This window comes from Gambusia affinis, linkage group LG24, assembly GCF_019740435.1.
Source record: "Gambusia affinis linkage group LG24, SWU_Gaff_1.0, whole genome shotgun sequence".
Classification (NCBI taxonomy): Eukaryota; Metazoa; Chordata; class Actinopteri; order Cyprinodontiformes; family Poeciliidae; genus Gambusia; species Gambusia affinis.
In genome coordinates this window covers 10,715,981-10,736,660 of record NC_057891.1, presented here as the reverse complement: position 1 = coordinate 10,736,660, position 20,680 = coordinate 10,715,981, and the positions used below count along the sequence as shown (strand labels likewise).

Here is a 20,680-nt window from a genome sequence, read left to right as displayed (position 1 = left end):
TTATTCTCAGCACCTACAGTTTCTTTTCTTTTCCTTGAATATTTTTCTTTTGTTCTATTGGAAAACTGCTGTAGACCTTTGTTCTTCTCGGTTTAGCCTTCATCAGCATGTGTTTCCACTGATATTTACTCCAGCAATTATTATTTGGTATATGTAACTTGTTATTGCCTAAGTTTATTTGTACGTTTTGCTGTTTAACTGCACACAAGTGGGTTTTGTTATTGTACATCCACCCCCACAAAGTGGTATTTTTGTATCGCACTGCTGCCTCTTTGCAAAAGCACAATCCTCAAGTGGAAAACATCTATCCCTTCTGATTTGTGCCATAATATTTGGGAATGTTTGTGCAACTGATGACCCAAACCAAAAGCAGATACTTTATCTCCAAATCTCATTTAGAATCCAATCCAAGCTTTACAAATTTCCTTGTGTACTCAACGCTCTCTCTGCAATGTGTTTGACTTCATGATATTCAGACGGGTGGATCTACATACCCGGAGCCACAAAAGGCACACTCTCTAATGGTGATTGTTCTTTTCTTGTAGTCGTGCAGTGATCTAATCTGTATTTTGAGGCGCAATGAGGTGCAACCCATTTTGTGGTTGTCGTCCTCCTCCTCTCCCGCAGACTCTCTAACCAGTAAACATATCTGTCAGCCACCCAGCAGTTTGGCTGGTGATTTTTAGACTCTAATGGGTACGAAGAGGATTGGTCGTGTGGGTGAGAGAGATGCTGGTTTCCATAGTAACGGTGCTCTCCCGTCTGCCCTCTCTTGCTGCCACTATGGAAGCGAAGTTTTCCGCTCCTGCCGAAAGCAAAGCTATGGTAAACCTTACTGCCTCTAAATGTCTGCTGCTGCATCCATCCATCCATCCATTCATCCATCCATCCAGCCATCTATCCAGTTCTTTAGACCTTCTCTCTTTCTGCCTAGTCTGAATTCATACATTTTTATTTCTTTACTGTAGGCATGGGCCGGTTTGAGCAATAACAGTATAATTTTGCAGACTTATGGTCTGAAAACAAGTATTTTGAAAGCTATTCTAATTTCTTTTTTGGGGGTGGGGGAAAATGAAACAGTACCAGAATGTAGCTAAAATATTGCCAGTAATAGTTGTAATCCTTAATTGTTTATTGTACTGACAGACTAACTAACCTGTAACTTGTGGACAAAGTTTTTTTCTTACCATGGTTACCTACTATTATGGTATGTTTTCTTTATATCGTGGACTTAAAGAGCTTTATTATCACTGCTGATAAAGTATGAGCACATGTTGTTGCCATGAATATTTATCGATAATCTGCCATTCTGTTTTATGGAAAATCCCATTGGATGCCAGAGGAATTCATTTTTGCTTATTGACGTGCTCCTTTGTTACTTCAATAGAAATCAGCTGTCTTCAGTCAGTTGTCTTCAATAAGCCGTTTACTGCACTGACAGATGTGCTAATTATCGCAACTTGCAATTTGCTTTTTGTTGTAAAATAACATTAAGTATCTAAGAAGCTGATTGGCTAGTCAAGCTTGTCAGATCCTGGGCTGTTTTGGTGTTTTGATTATTTGTTTCTAGTTTTATTATTATTCTGTGTTACTTTGTCTCAAATCAGTTTGGTTTCTGTTTAACCTTAGTTCAGTTTTTCTTAATGATTCTGGTTTATTATGTTTATTTCTTGTGTCTAGTTATTCCTTGTTACTCGTGTGCTCTCTCTCGCCCCCTGTTCCACTTTCTCTCTCTCTCCTCTCACACATGCAAACTGTTAGCTAGTATTTAAGCCTTTCTCCTGCCAACAATCCTGGCCTGGCTGGTTCCGCCTGTCGAATCCTGTTCTGTCCCGTTTTCTTCCCTGTCAGTACTCTGCTTGCTTTCTGTTCCTGTTTTTGTTCTGCTGTGGCTCCCTACATTCCCTGTGAATTTTTTTTTGGTAAGTTTTCAGTTTTATCTTTAAAGAAAACTCAACATGAGCCATGCCGTCATTTTCTCTCTGCATTATCATCCACTTATCACACTTTGGTTCTACTCTAGTATGTAGTGTAATATTTTATCAATAGCTTTGTACTACTTTTCTTCAATGTTGTATAAAATAAAATAAAACACAGCAATGGAAGTCGAGGAAATTGATTTTAGTATGTTTATTTGTCGTTGCGGTTTCACTAATGAATCTGCAGTCAGATATTTCCTGTACCAACAGAATTGAACATCCTCACAATGCTAAGGTATTAGCAGATATTATTGAGAAACTGAATATCTGCAGCCATAGTTAACTGTATTTAGCTGAACATTTCAGCTATTTGCTGTTTAACTGTATTTAGTTGAATAGCTCTACTTATTTATTTGGGGTTTCTTTTGTAAAGTGAAATTCTGAGTAGCTGTTTTTAGCTAGTTAATTAAGCTAGCCTCCACTCCAGCAGCTAGCCTGCATTTAACTTTTTCAAATGTATTATTAGTGTTGCTAAAATGTTGGCACATAGTTAAATACTGAATATTTTTTCAGACTATGTTTACCACCCTGTCGGCTTTTAAACATTACAAGCCTGAAAAGTGACCTTAGCTGCTTTGATGTAGCCCTTCATTAAGCAGTTTATTTCAAATTTGATGATAGAACTTTCATTCTACCATCAGTTTAAAATCGTCAACATTTCACTTCTCAACTTTATGCTTTTTCTTCACATCTAATAAAATTCCAGTCTGTTTCACATTTACATGCATATATAAAATGTGAAGGCAAAACAAGTGTAATCTCTGCGTCTCGTCACTTCATGGTTACATCTGTTTATGGAGTCGTTACACAGTTTGGTACTCTTTCGAAGGAGCCATAAAAAACCCCAAGTGCTGCGATTTGTACTTTTTATTTCTAAGTTATTACCTGTGTGTAATGTTCTTGTTTTCGTCACACAATTTCAGACTCTGAGACGACAGAAGATGAAACCACTGAACCTCAGATGGAAACCAAGGAAGGGCCAGGGAGGCACCAAGACAAAGCCGGACGGAAAGGACCATCGGGTATTAAGTTGCTTTTAGCTCACTCTGACACTTTTGTTGATTTCCAACACTTTTTGAAATCAGACATCCAACATTTCAGCTTCCTTTCGGCGCTGCACGCTTAAATATTTATGGCTTCGATCCGCCATTGTTCGCAAAACGTTGCTCCAGACTGCAGTCTTTGATAATTTAACATCTCTGGGAACATTTTTTTATAGTCACATTCCTGAGGATTTATTGCCCTGCCAGAAGAGCAGCCAAAAGCACACTTGTACCAAATCATGCTTGAGTGTGGATTGATAGATTTAATGGAGGTTGTCACTGACATCTGTCGGGTGAAATCCGATATGCACTAATCCCTCGTGATGTGATGCAATGGTGTGGCACACTGCCCCAGTTTCCAACAGGCAGCAGCACTGTGTACGCATGTGTTCCTGCTGTAAGGAAAGTATGGTGATAAGGCAAAATGCAATTAGATAACAGATATTTGAAACCAACACTGTGCTGGTGTTCCTAAATTTGTATAAATCGCCACAAAATCTCTTGCAAAGATGAAAACACTCTCAGGAAGACGATTCGGTAATTTGCGAAAACTCAAAAAACACCTACAGTCCACTTCCGTCCAGGAAATTCAACGTCTGAATAGATTGGAGGTATTGACAGACTTAAAAATATTTCTCCCTCTTTCCCTGTGGGCCCCTTTCAAAAACAAGATGTGTGATTCATCTGACAGGAGAACTAAACGGATTTAAGCAGGTTTCTCATGCAGAAAAACCAAACAGTTTTGGCGATACGGTACTATTGCATTTCTGTCTCCGTTGCTCATCACTAAGCTGCCAATCCTCTCTTGATTTGTGACAGGGAGGCCATCTTTACACAAGGCCTTCCAGTTTCATTTGTTTTTTTAAAAATAAATCAATTGTTTGTTGCAGCCGGCCCGAATTAGTGTGTCAGTTTTGCACTGCAGCAGCACAACTCAGTTTATTAGAATTATTTTTGTATTGGACATTACAAAACATGTAATTCTTGAAAACTGTCCGCCTCAATAATAACACTAAGAGAGATTTTCAGCTCTGATTCTGAATAGCTATAACAAACAAAACAGCTAAATATGAAATTTAATCAGAGCAAACACTACCGCTTAATTATTTCTGATGATTGAATCCTTTAATTTATAACTAAGATCAACACGGAATGATTGGATTTAATGATTCCATTGGCCTGATTTTATATTCCTGTTTGTTGAGGACAATAATATTGATCTGAATTAAACCCAGACCTCAGTTTCCATCCAGTTTCTCGCTCTCTGACTGCAGGTGAAGGAGGACGGATGATGGACTATAACCCGGATGCTTCGGATCGCCGGGCCACGCTTCCCGGCACCTTCGACCCCGTGGTGGAGCGGGAGCTCCGGGCTTTGGGTTCCCGCCCGCCGGGGCCGCATTTGGACCCCACAAACCCAGCAAGGCAAGCCTTTGGCGGGGGCCCCGCCGAGGGTGTGGCCCCCGTCCGTCACCTGGGCGTGGAACCTCTAATCCGGGCGTCTCATGCTAACCTGGCCCGGCCCGTGCAGGGGTCAGAGGAAAGTGTCTCTGTCGGAAGCGACTACTATGGGAGCATGTTCAGCCTCTACAGAGGGAGAACATTTTCCATGCCTTTATAGCACATGGCTCTGTTTCCAAGATTCCACCAAAGGACTGGCCTCCAATCCCAAATTGACACTTTGCACAGTATTCTATCCTCCATCGATCCATTTGTTCCTTTCATTTCATTCTCTTGCCTTCATTTCGTTCTGATCACACTTTCCTTTGACTTGTCTGATTTGTGGTTTGATTTCATCTCATTTGAAGCTTATATCTCTGCTCATGCTGTACATATTAATCCAAGCCTTTAGGGAGGAAATGTTGTGCAACATTCGTGCTACTTGACTCATTTCTAACAGGTTAGGGCTTTTTAAAAACTGTGATTTTGCATGTTTTCTTGAGCAGCAGCTCACTTTTGGATTCTCTCTGGGTTTGCAGTGACATGCATGGTTTGCTGATATTAGCATGAATGTTTTCACGAGTCATCAGGCTCTTTCTCGGCATGATTTCAATCGTTTTTCTTGCTTTTTGGATGAGTTTAGGCTTAAAAATGTGTTTTTCTTTCTGGATTACTGTAAACACGTAGAAAGTCTGGTCTATCGTTTACTTCTTTTAAAATCTCACATTGCCGTGTTTTGACCGTGACATAAGACACATGGGACTTGAAATACTCAAACAGACATTTACCAGCATCGTCTCTGCTCCAACAAATCCGTAAAAACTGCTTGATCTCTAACTCCACAACTTCGTCTCCCCCCAAATCCTCACTCCTGTAGGAACAAAACTCCAGAGGAACCCTGGGAGTTCTCCTCTCATGTCCTCCCATCCTCTACCCAGCCAGCGTTAATCAAAAACCTTGACAAAGACAAAACTGAAGACCCCGAAGCATCTAAGACTTCTGGCACTGGCAACGTTATCATGACTCCGAAGCTGGCTCGTGCCGGACCCAAGATCTTTGACAAGGTGCGGGCCTTTGAGGAGCGAAGGAGTGTGGATCTGCCAGGAGGGGCGGCGTCCGTGGACTCGGATGACAGCGGAAAGAAGACAGGAGGCCCCAGCAAGGAGGAGGGGAAAGTCTTGCAGGGAGTAGCCCAAAAGAGAGCAGCATTCCAGCAGCGGGCCTCCTCGCTGGAGGACAAGACCACCTACTCCCAGAGGGTTCAGAGCTACCAGAACAAGTTTGCCGAGGAGCTCCAGAGGATCAAGAAACTTGTGGGGAAATCCAGCCTGAAGAAGGCGTACTCCACTGAGCAGCTGTCGCAGAAGGAAAGGATCCACTTGGGGAAAATAGAGCCCATTCCTCAGCATGTGGTGCGGAAGCTGGAGGCCAGGGAGCGGGCTCTGGAGGGGGAACGGGATGGGACACCCCAGGTCGCTGCACCGCTCCCCGGCGGACCTCTAGGCCATCGGAGGGAGAATCCTCGTTGGGACAATGTGGCTCAGACGGCTGGAGGCTCATCCCACGAAAGCTTTGGGAAAAGCTTGGTTACCAAGGAAACGGAAGCAGTTCACCAGTTGCCAGGACAACCACTGGCAACAGCAGCCAGGAAAAATCTAAACAGGTTAGAGCAGATTTAATGTTTTAATTATTATGCGTTTGTCTAATTACACTGTCCCTACCAAAAGTTTTCAAACCCTCTTTTGTCACAAACATCAGTTTATTTTGAGGTTATTTACTATGATCAACAGACAAAGACTATATTGGGTTTACGTCCGGGCTTTGTCTAGGCCTTTCCTACATATGCTTTGATCTAAACCGTTCTGTTGTAACTCTGACTACATATTTGTGGTCTGAAGAAGCTTCAAACAGGAAGACATGAATCCCCACAGGATGTTACTGCCAGCACCTTGTTTCATTACCTTGTTTCATAGTGGCAGCAATGTGTTCAGGGTTTTAGTTTTCCACCATATTTAATCTTTTGATTTCCTCACATTTTAAACCTTTTGTGTTTTTACAAACACAATTGTGTCCCGTGTTTGTAATTTGATCAACTGTGAGAAGTTAAAAGAATGGTACACTTTTGCGAGGCACTGAAGATGTTTTCTTTATAAAATCTCTCAAGCTGTAGTCGTGGGTATTGTTCTTCACGGTAGTAAGTGTTATGCAACCGTTTCTTCTTTCCATCCGCCCAGTGAAACTCTTCGGAGCTCACCAGCAGATGACAAGCACACACTTCTTCCCACTTCCTTCAAGTCTTCATCCTCCTCCAGAGATCCGGGAACACATTCGAGCACAGACACCAAGATGGAAAACAAATCACATCATGGATCCTCAAACCCAACTGGGAAGAGATCATCCCCTGTGCCGTCGGGGGAACCGCCATCCCAACATCCGCCCAAATGTAACCGGCCTTCGCTGGCGCTCCCTCCTGCAGTTAGCCCCTTATTGAAGAAGAGGAGGGCTGAGGCGGGACGGGTCTCTCTGGCTTTGAAAGTCACCATCCCCAACATCCTGGTGGAGGACGAGCCCATGGAGGAGGAAGGTCCAACAGACGACAACAAAGGCAAACACCGAACCGGACGAAGGGAAGGTCGAGTACGCAAAAACAAGCAAGGCCAGACAACGTCTGCAGAGGAAGGTAGGTCTTAATGAGACAGTTTAGTGTTTATCCAAATCCAGAACAGAAGTGTTTAAAATAAAAAAATCTCATTGGTATTGTCTCCCGAATATTCCAGTACAGAAATGGTAATGTTAGCCTCCTTTTCAAACACCAGGCCCATGACTGCAGAGGCTAGATTTTTAATGCCAATCCAAAAAAAACCTTCTTACCCTCTTCAGCTTAAATCTGGGATGTTTGTAGTTTCAAATGCCAACCTTGTCACTGCTGGTTAGATTTAGTGGTGGCCCCAACATGTTCCAACATCAAATAATGACGTAACTGGGTTTTAAAGAGCTCCAGTATGTCCCAAAGGAAGACGAGATGTCAAACCACTCCAGGTCAAGCAAATCAGAGCTTGAATGAGGTGTGAAGTTACTGGTACAGTCTCTAAAGTAATCCTGTGCTACTGCAGGTCTGAAGAGGTCAAAGTGTCAATAATTATAGAAATAGACAGTGGAATTGTCTCATGGTTGTGGTTTTGTTCACTAAGTCACAGAACGTAAGTGATAGAAAGGTGTAATTGGTGGAAGTAAATGTTGATGAAAAAGGATGAATGTGCATCTCTTGGGATGGACATGATCAAAATAGTGGTGTAGGTAAAGAGGCTGGGTATAATCTATTTTACTTAAAGGCCTCAAAACCCAAACTGCAACCAATTGAAAAAAAAAACAAAAACAAAACATTGACTCATTTTGGGACCAAATCTTCCTCTTTGTCTTCATGAGGCTCATCTGATGACTCCTACATGTCTGCTGATGAAGAACCAGGAGAGGGACCAAGGTTTGTTAAGCCTCTCCAGGACACCACGGCAACAGCTGGTTCAGAGGTCAAACTGGACTGCATCATCACTGGGAAGCCACCAATTACAGGTACCTCATGCTAACCCCAAACAACCATTCATCCACGTCATGTCATTTCTGCAAACAGAACAGGAAGATCATGAATATTCAAAAAAGTGTTTGCAAACGACAAAATGAGCCTCATTCATTGCACATTTCTGCAGATTCGATCACCCTGTTCATCACTTTTTCCCTTCAGTGACATGGAGGAAGAACAGCGTAGAGCTGCGCAGCAATGCTTTTCATACGCTCCAGACAGAAGGCGAGACGCACTCTCTGCTGATAAAGGAGCTAAGGGCGCATAACGCCGGATCGTACTGTGTCACAGCTGCCAACACGGCGGGCACCTCCTCCTGCAGAGCGACCCTCTCCATCCATCCGGGTGAGAACATAACAAAACAAAACAAAACAAAACAACAACAAAAACAAGGAACAGAAAGAGTGAGCACTCCTCTCTCTCTAAACATCCTGCCTTTTAAAAAAAACCCAAAAAAAAAAACCCTGACTTCGCCTCCTGCTCTGAATTTAAGAACACACCAAAGCTGTTCAGACGCTTTAAGGCAGCCTTGGCATTCAGAGTCACGATCAAACAAAACTTAATTCCTCTCAAGAAAGGATTTCTGCTGTAAATGTGCTGTCGGTAGACAATGTGTTCATGTTGTGAAGAGCTCGCACTGAGCGTTGATTGGGCTCATGAAAACGCAGCGTTTTGTCAACAAATGGAAGCGGCTCCAGGCCTCGGCTGCCATATTAGGCCAGTGGAGCCTGGCTTGCGGGGGTATTTATAGCCGGGCTCTTGTTCTCCCGGGTGATTGCCGTCTACTTCATGTCCCTCTGTGAGATCGCCGCTGAGATCAGGGAAGGTTTTCGCCACCTCAGATTTCACACTGCAGGCTTTGGTGTTGATGGAGCAGACGGACTATTTGCGGGGTTGTGCATCACCTTAGCTTGATGTCATATGAATTTTTTTTGGGGGGGGGGTTTTGTCTCGTCAAAATCCAGACCTAAATTGAAAATCTTGAATCGCAGAAGATCTAAAACGTTTTTGAAGTAGTATTCTATTTTTGTCCACTCTGCCCTGATTTCAGTGGGTTGGGTAACTTGGATGTGACAGAGCTGGGAAATAAAGGACAGAACAGATGATGAATGTGCAAAGGGATTGTTACAGTTGTATAAGAGATGGCAGCTTTACATAAATACTTGTGGGATTTATTCCCCGGTGCACAGACGCCTCTCAAACATCTGAGTCTAGGTAGGTAGTTTTATTCTTTCCTTTGTAATATTAACAATTCGACAGAATGCCCAACTACAGCATTTCACATCTAGAACCATCTCCTTTCAGGTTTAGGTGTGAATTTGTTTCTCGTCTAGCCTGAGCCAGCAGATCGTCCTGTTTTAGTCGTATTTTCCAGCTGTCACAATCCTGTCTTCCCCTTCGTTTCTCAATACGAAACCAACTGAGGGCGAAACTGAAATGGAATGTGTTGATGTCTCCAGGGAATCATTTCTGACAGCAGCAAAGCCCAAATAGAAAGGCGCTTGAAAACACGTTTTCAAGCCTTCGGAAGCAGAGGGAGTAAGGGAACGACTGGGTCAGGCATCGAGGGATTTATTGGTTTTCTGTTCAGCTTTTCCCATTTCCTAAGTGTGATGTTCATGCTCGCATCGTCTCAACAATGTCAGACTCAGCAGTTAAATGACGTAACCGTCTCCTGTAGAATTAATTGTCTAAATGTTTTCATTATATTTTCCATGTCACTTTATGACTATTATGTTTGTTTACCAGAACCCGGTCATGTGCAGCGTGGGAAATCACCTTCAGCGGTGGTGGTCAGCAGTCCAGTGCAGCCGGTTGACGAATATCTTAGTCCTCAGGAGGAGAAGATGGAGGTTGGAGACTCACCGTCCTTGAATAAAGGCATCTCCTCCAGGGAACCTCCCTCATTTCAGGTAAGAATTTGCATAAAAGTAAATCAACCCAAATCTTTCCAGTTTGTGGTTGGATGTAGAGCACAGAGAGTTGGGGGGGGAAAGGGTTCTCATGGGCAAGCAGCTGCAACCCAGACTTGCATCATCAACTCCGAGTATCAGATGCAGAGGTGTTGAGGACATCTCTGGCCTCTAGAGTAATGGAGATGAGTTTCTGCAGGGATGAATCATGTCTCTGTCTGGCTTTCCCAATGGATGAGTCTGGGGTTTGGCAGTCATCAGAAGAACAGAGCTGTCCTGACTGCATTGTGTCACATATCAAGTTTGGGGAAGGGGGTGGTGGGTGTGAATCTTTTTCAGGGCATTCTGGGTAAAGACAACCAAAATAGTGTCTACCTGCTTATCCTCGCTTCTCCCTCGTGTTGCCAAATGCATTCTTTTGTATTTGTGTCCTTCAATTCTGGGATGGAGTGGTTCTGAGCAGCCGTTCAGTTAACCATGGTCTGATCATTTAAAGGTGCCCCCTTGTGACCAGGCAGTGACCGAGGGTCAAGAGGTCGTTATAGCCGCAAAAATCCGAGGGCATCCCAAACCCATGGTGTTATGGTGAGACCCCTGCGTGATTTCTTCTGTCCAAACAAGGTCACGTCCATGTCATACACACACTCCTCCAAACACCGCCACATAAATGATTGTGGGAGCTGCTTTATGTTGACCCAGGCTGAAGGACAGAGCGGTGGTGAAGGCAGGGGGCCGCTTTGCTGTGCGAGAGATGGCAGACGGCACTTGTGAAATGAGAATCAGCGCCGCTCACAGGTCAGACACAGGACTGTATGTTTGTAAGCTCCACAGTGAGTGTGGCACCAAGCAGGTGGAGTGCAGAGTAGAAGTCAAGGGTGAGTAATAAAGCACTTTTTGATTCGGATTAGGTTGTGTGGATGTTTTCTTCCTACTGCTACATGCTTTTTTTTTCTTTTCTTTTTTTCTGAACGAGCAGCAGCTGCTCCGACAGAGCTCAGAATCACCAGAGCAGCTGAAGACGTAGCCGTAAAGGCTGGGGAGTCGGCCATCTTTGAGTGCCACATCGCCGGGCCACCAGATGTGGAGGTGGACTGGCTGTCTGATGGAAAGCTCATCCAGCCAGCGCTTCTCAACTGCAAGATGCATTTCGATGGAAAGCGGTGAGCTTGAATTTGGTGGAGACTTTTCTATGTTTGTTAAACTCTAGAAATAACGTAGCATATAACAGACTCTGCTGTTTCTGTGCTCTGATGAGCTGGTGCCAGAAAGGTGCCATTAAATTGATGAATATATTTGCGTGCAAAGTCACTATGGAGGATTAAATACGTCCATGGGTCAACAAAGCCAATCCTGTAGCCTTCTCAAAGCACAACTAACCCTGTAGCCATGCTAACAGGGGAAAAAAAAAAAGACAAAGTTGGTGTTCCCCCTGCTTTTGTCTCTGCCTTTTGAATTTTACAATTGGTCCAACACCCCCTGCCCTCCTCCCGGGGGATTTTTAGGTGTCGCCTAATGCTGAATTCAGTGCATGAGGATGACAGTGGGACGTACACCTGCAAACTGAGCACTGCCAAAGGTAAATCCCAAATGCTGATGAGGAGAGAGGAACTTAAAGAAGTACTTTTAGGAAAAAAACAAAAACAAAAAAAACATTTACCAAAACAACGTTTGCCTCCAGAGGAGCTGACCTCAAATGCAAACCTGAGAGTCGCTCCGTCCAGAGAACCTCTGTTCACTCGCAAACTGGACATCCTGGAGGTCATCGAAGGACGCACTGCACGCTTTGACTGTAAGGTGAGCGGATCACCTGCCCCGCGAGTCACATGGAGGCATTTTGGTAAGGAGCTTCAGATCGGTTGTGTGTTGTTGGAATTCCAAAATCCTGAACACTAAACAAGAAAAAAAGAAAGAACGAAAGAAAAAAACACCAACTTCTCATCAAAGGAAATGCTTTTTAAATGTTCTGTTTCTCTGCTAACTTCTGTCAGAGAAGCGAGTGGAAGAGAATGATAACATTCGCATCCTTCAAGAAGGAGGTCGCCACTCACTTGTCATCTCCCACGTTAGCAGCGACACGGAGGGTTTCTACACCGCAGTCGCTCAGAACGTTTACGGAAAGTCCGAATGCACTGCAGAGCTGTATGTGCTGGAATCACGGGCTGCCATCTCCTCCCACATGTAAGAGAAGTTACTCCCATATAATGCCTTATGCTACTGTACACACCCATTGAACTCCACAATTTCCAATGTATTTTTTTGGAATTTGCAATTTTAATAGATAGGAGCAATACATCGGTGGTTTCAATCGAAGCAGCGGTGGATACACTTCCACTAATCCACTAATAGCGGAGCTCATTCTTTTGTTTAGCGCGTTAGCGGTTTTGCTAACTTTGATAGCATTTTGCATTCTTAGCGTCTCCTAAATAAAAATTTTCCGGATAAATTCTAAAACGCTAACTTACTTGGCTATTTTGAAAACAAAAAAATGTTTTTGAAAAATAGTTTATATGAACAACCAGCACAATTAATTAAATCTTTCATGCAAAAACTCACATATATGAATTGCTTTGGGATGTGGTGGATAGCAACATTTTATAGCTTTAGCATTAGCTTATGCTAAATACCATGTTGTTATATGGCTTTAGCATTAGCTAAGCTAATGTTTATGACTACTGCTTTAAGGTTAGCAAAACTAACACTTCTGGTTAGCAGTGCCCACCACTGGATTAAATCATATATATGTGTTTGAATGGCCTAGTCAAAGCCATCACCTGAGAATCAGTTGCAAGCCGCTCTCCATCCGATCCAACTGAGGTTGAATTACTTTGCAGAGAGGAATGGGCAAAATGTAAAGTTTCTCAATTTAGAATAGAATAGAATACAATACAACTTTATTGTCATTGCACAACGAAGAGTAGTAAATCAATTGTGAATCAGGCAGAGATAAAATCCAGAAGAACTGCAGAGAAATGTGGTTTCATGTATTGTTTTCTCTTCCTCCTCACAATCAGAAAGTACCTCACATAAAATCCTCTAAATATACGTTGTAGCTATTACGTGAATAGCTAAATTGTTACGTCAGCTTTTTTGTTTTCGACTAAAGCAGTGAATTCATGTGATTTACAATCGTTCTCAAGGGCCAAGTTGGAGAAGATGCCATCCATCCCTGAGGAGCCTGAGGTTCTAGAAAACGAGTTGGAAAGGAGAACCATGCCGGATTTTGTCAAGCCTCTGGCGGATGTGGAAGTAATCGAAGGGAAGGAAGCCGTGCTGAAATGCAAAGTGTCCGGCCTGCCCTACCCAACCATCGCCTGGTACCACAATGGCAAACGCCTTGAGAGCAGCGAGGAGCGCAAAATGACTCAGCGTAAGCAGGCAACCAGATCACAAATCAATCAAAGGCCTCCATGAAGGAAGTAAGGAAGAAATTTGCTTGTGTTCTCCAGACAGGGATGTCCACAGTCTGGTCATCCAGGGCGCCTGCCACGCTCACGGGGGCGTCTATAAGGCGGTCATATCCAACAAAGTGGGCAAGTCGGCCTGCTACGCTCACCTATACGTTACGGGTAGGGAGGGTTCTGAAGTTCTGCTTGAAAGGTTTTCAGGATTTTTTTTCCTGATGTTTTGTTTATTTCGATCAGATATTGTTCCTGACCCTCCGGATGGTCCTCCGGTTATTGAGGCCATCACAGGGAAAACCATAACCCTCAGCTGGAAGCGACCAAAGAGGCTTGACCCTTCACTGGGTAGGTTCTTTACTCAGCATATTTCTAAGAACCGTTTTATCCAGGGAAGGAATGCCTATAAATATTTTACTACCACAAGTTTAGGTTTAAATTTAAGCTAGCTTCAGATTTCCAATTATATCCTGCATGTGTTTGATGTCTATATCTGGATCTTAAGCCCCTCACTGTCTTTGCCTGTCACCCAGATGACGTACATAAACAGCATTTGTGCTTGCAGATGCCAGCTCGTTGCTGTTCATGGTCCAGCAGCAGCCTCTGGGATCCATCCAGTGGTCTGTTGCGGCAACTAACCTGAAGGAGACAAATTACACTGTCACCTCCCTGTCCAAGGGAGTCCGTTACGCCTTCAGGGTCCTGACATCGACCGGGAAGACTCTGAGCAAACCATCCCCCTCCACTGATCTGGTCCAGCTGCTGGACAAAGGTACTACATCTGTTCCTGCTGCTGTCAAATCAGCTCTGAGAAGAAATACAACATGTTGTTCAACCCTCTCCTTCTCCAGGGCCATATTTGAGGAAGGCGCCAGTTATTCTGGACAAACCCGACATTGTGTTTGTGGTGGAGAACCAACCTGCTAACATCACTGTCACGCTGAACCACGTACATGCAGTGGTGACCTGGAAAAGGTTGGTTAAAACATAACCATGTGTTTCGTTAATGACGTTATGTATTAAATATATATCTGAGTTATTAGAAAACCCCTCCCGACCTCACTAATGACAAGGGTGTAAAGAAAATGGAAGGATAGATGGAGTTGTTAGAGAATGAGAGGTAGTTTCTTCATTTATTTTTCTATTGTCAGTTAAATATGTCTATTTTTAATAAAAGTTACATACCCCAGCTTTAACATGTTACAAGACATTTGGCTTCTTTGACATTGTGGACTAGTCATAGCAAATAGTTTTTTTTAATTATCATTTCTACCAGTGGCGGGTACCGCTAACTCAAATGTTAGCTGCGTTAATCCTAAAGCCCTATTCCTAAGAGCTAGCTCTGCTAATGCTAAAGCAAAACACGAGCTAAATTCTGTTCAAAGAATATCTGCCCTGGAGTTAATCTGAAACTTTTGATTCGGTTAATTTTGATATAACTCACATGTTCTAACTACAGTCTTAACTATAATCAACACAAATGTTGAACTTTATTTTCTGGATACAAAACCGTCAAGTGCTGTAAGATTTATATGGAAAAAAAAATTCAAGAGAGGTTTGGAAATGAGCAAAAGCCCTGAGGGAAACGTTTGTGCTAACAAGCTAATAGCTTTGCTAGCATCTCTTTGCGTCTTAGCGAAAGTAGAGGCGCTAAGAAAGCATCTCTGCTTCCTTCAGGAGGGGAGTTGCGTTGATTAACAGACTAGGTGTGTATGAGATGAGCATGCCAGACGACGATCAGCACACCCTGAGGATCCAGCGGGTCAGGACCTCTGACATTGGCCATCTGGTTGTCACCGCTAGCAACCAGTTTGGCAGCGACCTCTGCACAGTGCAGCTGGCCATGGCAGGTCAGCTACCTCCAGCATTTAATCAAGAAGTCAGAAAACATCCTGCACTGCAGCTGTTTACCTCTTTGTCTTCTTCCGTAGTTCTTCCTAAATTTGAATCTATCATGGAGGACGTGGATGTGCACGTGGGGGAAACTTTACGTCTGGCTGTGGTGGTGGAGGGGAAACCAGATCCAGATGTTCTGTGGTTTAAGGTAATATTTTTCCAAACCTTTCAATACATTTTGGCATCATCAACTCCAGTTCATCTTCCTTGTTGCTCTGCTGCAGGATGATCTCCTTCTCGCTGAGAGCAGCCACTTCACGTTTGTGTATGACGACCCGGAATGCTCCCTGGTCATCTTGAGCGCCAAGCAGGAGCACTCAGGCGTGTACACCTGCACCGCCAAGAACGTGGCCGGCTCCGTGTCCTGCAAGGCCGAGCTCACGGTTCACACAGGTGCACAGTCCCACGCTGAAACATGCTTGAAAACAAAACGGCATGATTTAAAAGCACAGAGATGCGTGAGATTTACAGCTTAGACGAGAGCCTGTCTTTGTGCTGCAGCAGATTCTACCCGTGTCAGCTAGTTGTTGTTGGAAATTGCTCTGTAAATCTGCTCCATATGGGAGAAAACCACAAGGTGTTCTGCAGCTATAATATGAAACCATCTGTCACTGCTCTGACACACACACACACACACTCGCATCCACACACACTGTATTAAACGCCTGTGTCTGTGCTTCACGCAGAGCGAAAAGCGGCAGCCGAGCCAGTGGAGGACGAGGGGACCATTCTGAGGAAGATGAGGCGTTTGACGGATTATTATGATGTTCACAAGGAGATAGGGAGGTGTGTGTGTGCGTATGTGTGTGTGTGCGTGTGTGTGGAGGTGCATAGCTCCCCTCAGACATGGCACTGGCATTAATAGTTGTGTGAGCGCTCAGGGTCGGCCTGAAGGGAGTGGGGGCTACATATGATGGTCGGAGAGGGGATGGGTTTGAACCTGCTTAACAACAGCAGACAGAAAGGGACATGACTCATCATCCTGTGTGGAGCGAATGCATTAGCTGGCAGATGATTTGTTTTGGTTCGTCTCGGTGGAGACGACTGTTTGCTGAGATTGGTGAGGCCTTTGAAAACGGAGAGCAGAACAAAGCCGATTTTCGACTAGCAAAAAAGGAGCAATGGCAACAAATTCAGGCAGTTTCTTACAAACAAATGAAATACAAAACAAAACATGATACTCTTTATGTTCCTTGAAAGGAAGAAAATATTTAAACATATATAGAAAAAGAGAAAAACTATGGATAGAATGAGCAAATTCTGTTGACAAAACCAGTTGAAATATCATAGCAAGGTGAAATGCATTACAATTCAGAACAAAGTTTATTAAATACCTTCTGAATTCTCAGCCGTAAGCTCCAGCTCCCTAAGCACTGCTGGGGTAAAAAAAAAATCAATAAAAATCATGTTCAAGATGCAACTGGCAAAAAAGATGCATTTGTCGATTCTCCCTTTCTAATGCCACCCTGGGCAACTGCCCATATAGCCTGAATCACAACCGACCATCACGTATCCAGTCAGCCTTCTCTCTTTGCCTCTTTGTATTTCCTAAATCCCAATTGCTGCCAAAATCAAGAAGTCACGTTGGAAAAACTCGGATTGACCTAATTGCTTTCAGGTTGTGATGTAATCAGCTGTTCTGCTTATGAAAGCCTTTGATTGGTCGGTTCTCAGCAAGCGGTTCCTCCTCCAGGTAGGAAGTTATATTTTGTAGAAGTTTATTGCTATAAAATTGATACGTCATGTCATTGTCTTTTTAAACAACATTTAGCTACTGTTAAAATTATTTATTTATTTCTTATTAGTAATAATCACATTGTCAAACATATTTAATGATTTTTTATCTTGAAACATTTGAAACGACAAGTGTAGAGAAAGCAAAGGAACATGTGGAGGTTGACAGTGTTTACATGTAGAAAAAGTAGTTTTTTTAATAAGAAAAACTGAACGTTAAATTCTACTTCAGTCACAAATAGTAAGAAAATGGGAAGTTAGTATCGATTCAACCAACATGTCGTCTTGAAAGAAGTTTAAGAAGTGTGAACAGTGGTGGAAAACTGAGGCAAAATATGGAACAAATACCAACTGAATCTATTACCAGTTTTTATGGGCTAGCCTGCACTCTGCTGCTTTACACACTGCAATCGTAGCATCTTAGCTTGCTAACTTTACACAGCAGAACTACTCTGACAGCAATTAGGAGTTAAAAGCTCCCATAGTTTTCAAGCCCTGAATTTTCAAGTTATTGCTCTTTTCTTGTGAGGAAGAGTGTAAGAGAGGTGCCAGCTCTGAGCGACTCTGTCCATCATCCGTCTCTAACTGATTCACCTCTGTAACAGGGGCGCCTTCTCCTATGTGAAGAGAGCGACGCTGAAGTCGGAAAAGGCGGATTTTGCGGCTAAATTCATCTCCGCCCGAGGAAAGAGGAAAGCTTTGGCCCTCAGGGAGATGGATCTGCTTTCTGAGCTGGACGACAACCACATCCTTTACTTCCATGATGCTTTTGAGAAGAAGAACATGGTGGTGCTCATCACAGAATTGTATCCTTTAATTACGACTTTGCGGCTCTTAATGTTGAGCTGCGTTTGGGGAGAACGTATTGAACATAGCTTCCATTTTACCTTTCAGAATCTTTCTGATTCACTCCAAAATAAAAGTGTGCTTAAATAATTCTGAAAAGGTTGGAGAGCATTGATTCTGATGCTCTCTGCAGTTCCCTGGAGGCATGAATGAAGCAGCCCAGCTTCTCTTCTCTGACTCATGGCTGCTGGGCGGAATTAGCAATAGATAGCAATGTGTGGGAGTGTTGCTCATTTGTAATTCTGCTCTCACAAAGTCGGCTCTCGGCTCAGGTTTTCCCTCAACTGTTGTTTGAAGATGTCACGAAGAAATGTTGGACAGGATGGCCAAGAAATCGACCGTCATGGAGAAGCTGGTTGGTGCTCCTCTGCTTGATGCACTGCAGGGACATTATGTAACACGACTTTACAGATGATCCCTTTTATCCTCCAACCTGCAGATTCGCAGCTGTGTCCAGCAGATTTTGGAGGGGCTTAGATATCTTCACCAAAAAAACATAGCTCACCTTGATGTGAAGGTATTGCGTCCCAAATGCTATTTATTGAGTCAGAAGTGTGGCACTCAGAATTGTTGTCTGAGGGCCAAGGCCAAGATTTACTTTCAGAAGTGGAGCATTACAGCTTTCATCATTGATATTTACATGTAAAACTTTATTAGAAATTCCTTTGTTTTTTGTATTTTTTTTTCAAATGGGGAAAAAAAAGGAGAAAAGAAATGTATAAGGGTGGGGAAAGGCTCAAAAGGAAAGAATAAGAAAAGCGTAGAGAGAAGACAATTCAGCACCATAGAAGTCTGCCTGTACGCCTGTAGAAAGAGAAAACAAAACCAAGAAACCACAGCAACAAATAATGTATACATATAGAATTTAGATAGCACTAACTGATCATAATATGTCTGCATTTAAATCCTCTTTAGCCTGAAAATATTTTAATGGCCAGTCCAGGTAGTGACCTCATCCGCATATGTGACTTTGGGAATGCCATCAAATTGGACACTTCAGAGGACTATTACTGCAAATACGGCACACCGGAGTATGTTGCTCCAGAGATCATTAACCAAACTCCAGTTTCCATGGCCACAGACATATGGTAAGCCAGCTGTCTCCGAATCCAGATAAATTACTCCTCACTCTGTTAGCATGATTAACATGTAATCCGCCTCCTGTTCCCCCTAGGCCTGTCGGAGTCATCACTTATCTCTGGTATGTTCTGGAGCTTCCAGTTTAGTCGTGAAATATGACAAATTCAGAGTAAAAGATCACCAAACGTCTTCTGATTCTAGTCTGACTGGGGTGTCTCCGTTTGCCGGTGAGAATGACAGAGCCACCGCGCTGAACATCAGGAACTACAACGTGGCGTTCGAGGAGGGCATGTTTTCAGAGCTCTGCAAAGAGGCCAAAGGATTCGTCATCAAGCTTCTGGTGGTGGACAGGCTGTGAGCATCTTGTAGCTCCAATCAGAGCCATCATAGAATTTGAGCCTTTACTATGCCGTTAAAGTCATACCTTGTATAATAGACTGTATAATACCGGTACAGTGGGCCCCTGTTTATTCACAGTATATTAATCGCAGACGTTTTGGTGGAAGCTAACTCCAAATCATTCGTGGAAATTTCACCTAGATTTGTTTTTGTCCACCATATCTAATATATTCAAAAGATAATGTTATCTGACATGCTATTGGCTGGTGTTTGCAAAACAACCAATCCAGGAGTGCACTGACTGGCTGTACCTCCAAGAGCAAATCAGAGAAGATATTAGCTTTTATTCTGTGCTGAGATTGTTTGCACAATTAATATCTTAGGCTGTATTTAGTGTTTGAACTATTAAAACAGGCAGTTAGAAGCGTCTTTAGAAGCGGGGGTTTGAACTGTTTGTGAAACTTTAGTTGTCTGCGGGGGCTGTTGTTAATAACCCCCACAAATATCAAGAGTCCTTCATATATACCTCTGATTTGCATGTAAAATAATACATGGTTTTAATTTTTTTTACATTAAAAGTGTGGTGTTCGTTTATATTCAGCCCCCTTTATTTGAATACTCTTAAATGAAATCCAGTACAAACAATTGCCTTCAAAAGTCAGCAAGTAAAAAGAGTCCAGCTGTTGGTGCTAAATCGATTGGATTGAACTAGTGCAATGGCCGAGTCAAAGTCCAAGCCAAAATCAATTTGAGAGTTTGTGGACATACTTGTTCACCGAAATCTTAATGTGTTGTGTCCATTTTACAATGGCTGGGCACTCAGTTTGTAAAGGTATGGCCCAAAAGATACACTCTGTTGATTCTGGTGGTCTGCAAGTGTGTATGATGCACTTTTCAGATTTTTTTGGAAACCTAAAATCATGCCCATTTTTCATTGCACCACAGTGTAAATAAACTCTGTCTTTATCATTCCTCTCTCAGGAGGCCAAATGCCATAGAGTGCCTTCGTCATCCTTGGTTCAAGGTGAGCCATTATTTTTAAAAATAATTCCTTTTATAAGACTTATTTATATTTTTGCTGAAAGTCAGTTACAATCCCCCTGTTTGCCTTGCAGTCACCTACAAATAAGAGCATTAGCACGGCTATGCTAAAGCAGGTTATTGCTAGAAGACGCTGGCAGGTAAGATGAATGTCAGATTGTTACATTTGTAAATCAATAATCCGGACATAAAGGTGGAATTGACATTAAAAAGAAACTTTTCTCTTCATTGAAGTTACTAGAATAATCACAACAAAGCCATGAATACTTCAGTGTCTCCACTAAGTTGTTTGTTTCACCCACAAATGCATTGTCCTTACGAATTTGAAGGGATATAAACTGTCCATTAGTATATGAGATTTATTTCCACAAAGACCAAACAGATGTGTTGTTGT

The 20,680-nt window shown here is 42.9% G+C and overlaps 1 protein-coding gene across 9 annotated transcripts in view; it reads left to right on the top strand.

Annotated features, from left to right (window-relative positions):
• LOC122827018 (striated muscle preferentially expressed protein kinase-like) overlaps window positions 1–20,680 on the top strand; it is a 43,659-nt gene that overhangs the window by 12,456 nt on the left and 10,523 nt on the right. For 4 of the 9 annotated variants that reach the window (XM_044109482.1, XM_044109481.1, XM_044109487.1 and 1 more), the window contains 29 exons: window positions 2,903–3,001; window positions 4,297–4,447; window positions 5,340–6,125; window positions 6,697–7,142; window positions 7,889–8,032; window positions 8,202–8,384; window positions 9,789–9,952; window positions 10,449–10,537; window positions 10,652–10,827; window positions 10,929–11,112; window positions 11,455–11,789; window positions 11,941–12,130; window positions 13,090–13,319; window positions 13,399–13,518; window positions 13,594–13,698; window positions 13,916–14,122; window positions 14,202–14,325; window positions 15,028–15,200; window positions 15,282–15,394; window positions 15,471–15,639; window positions 15,933–16,032; window positions 17,586–17,786; window positions 18,124–18,181; window positions 18,266–18,343; window positions 18,742–18,914; window positions 19,001–19,027; window positions 19,108–19,260; window positions 20,227–20,269; window positions 20,361–20,426. In XM_044109482.1, the coding sequence (XP_043965417.1) occupies window positions 2,903–3,001; window positions 4,297–4,447; window positions 5,340–6,125; window positions 6,697–7,142; window positions 7,889–8,032; window positions 8,202–8,384; window positions 9,789–9,952; window positions 10,449–10,537; window positions 10,652–10,827; window positions 10,929–11,112; window positions 11,455–11,789; window positions 11,941–12,130; window positions 13,090–13,319; window positions 13,399–13,518; window positions 13,594–13,698; window positions 13,916–14,122; window positions 14,202–14,325; window positions 15,028–15,200; window positions 15,282–15,394; window positions 15,471–15,639; window positions 15,933–16,032; window positions 17,586–17,786; window positions 18,124–18,181; window positions 18,266–18,343; window positions 18,742–18,914; window positions 19,001–19,027; window positions 19,108–19,260; window positions 20,227–20,269; window positions 20,361–20,426 (5,087 nt within the window). Of the gene's footprint in view, window positions 1–42; window positions 826–2,902; window positions 3,002–4,296; window positions 4,448–5,339; window positions 6,126–6,696; window positions 7,143–7,888; window positions 8,033–8,201; window positions 8,385–9,788; window positions 9,953–10,448; window positions 10,538–10,651; window positions 10,828–10,928; window positions 11,113–11,454; window positions 11,790–11,940; window positions 12,131–13,089; window positions 13,320–13,398; window positions 13,519–13,593; window positions 13,699–13,915; window positions 14,123–14,201; window positions 14,326–15,027; window positions 15,201–15,281; window positions 15,395–15,470; window positions 15,640–15,932; window positions 16,033–17,585; window positions 17,787–18,123; window positions 18,182–18,265; window positions 18,344–18,741; window positions 18,915–19,000; window positions 19,028–19,107; window positions 19,261–20,226; window positions 20,270–20,360; window positions 20,427–20,680 lie in introns of those variants that run through there. The other 5 variants (XM_044109483.1, XM_044109486.1, XM_044109489.1 and 2 more) reach the window with 5 other exon arrangements.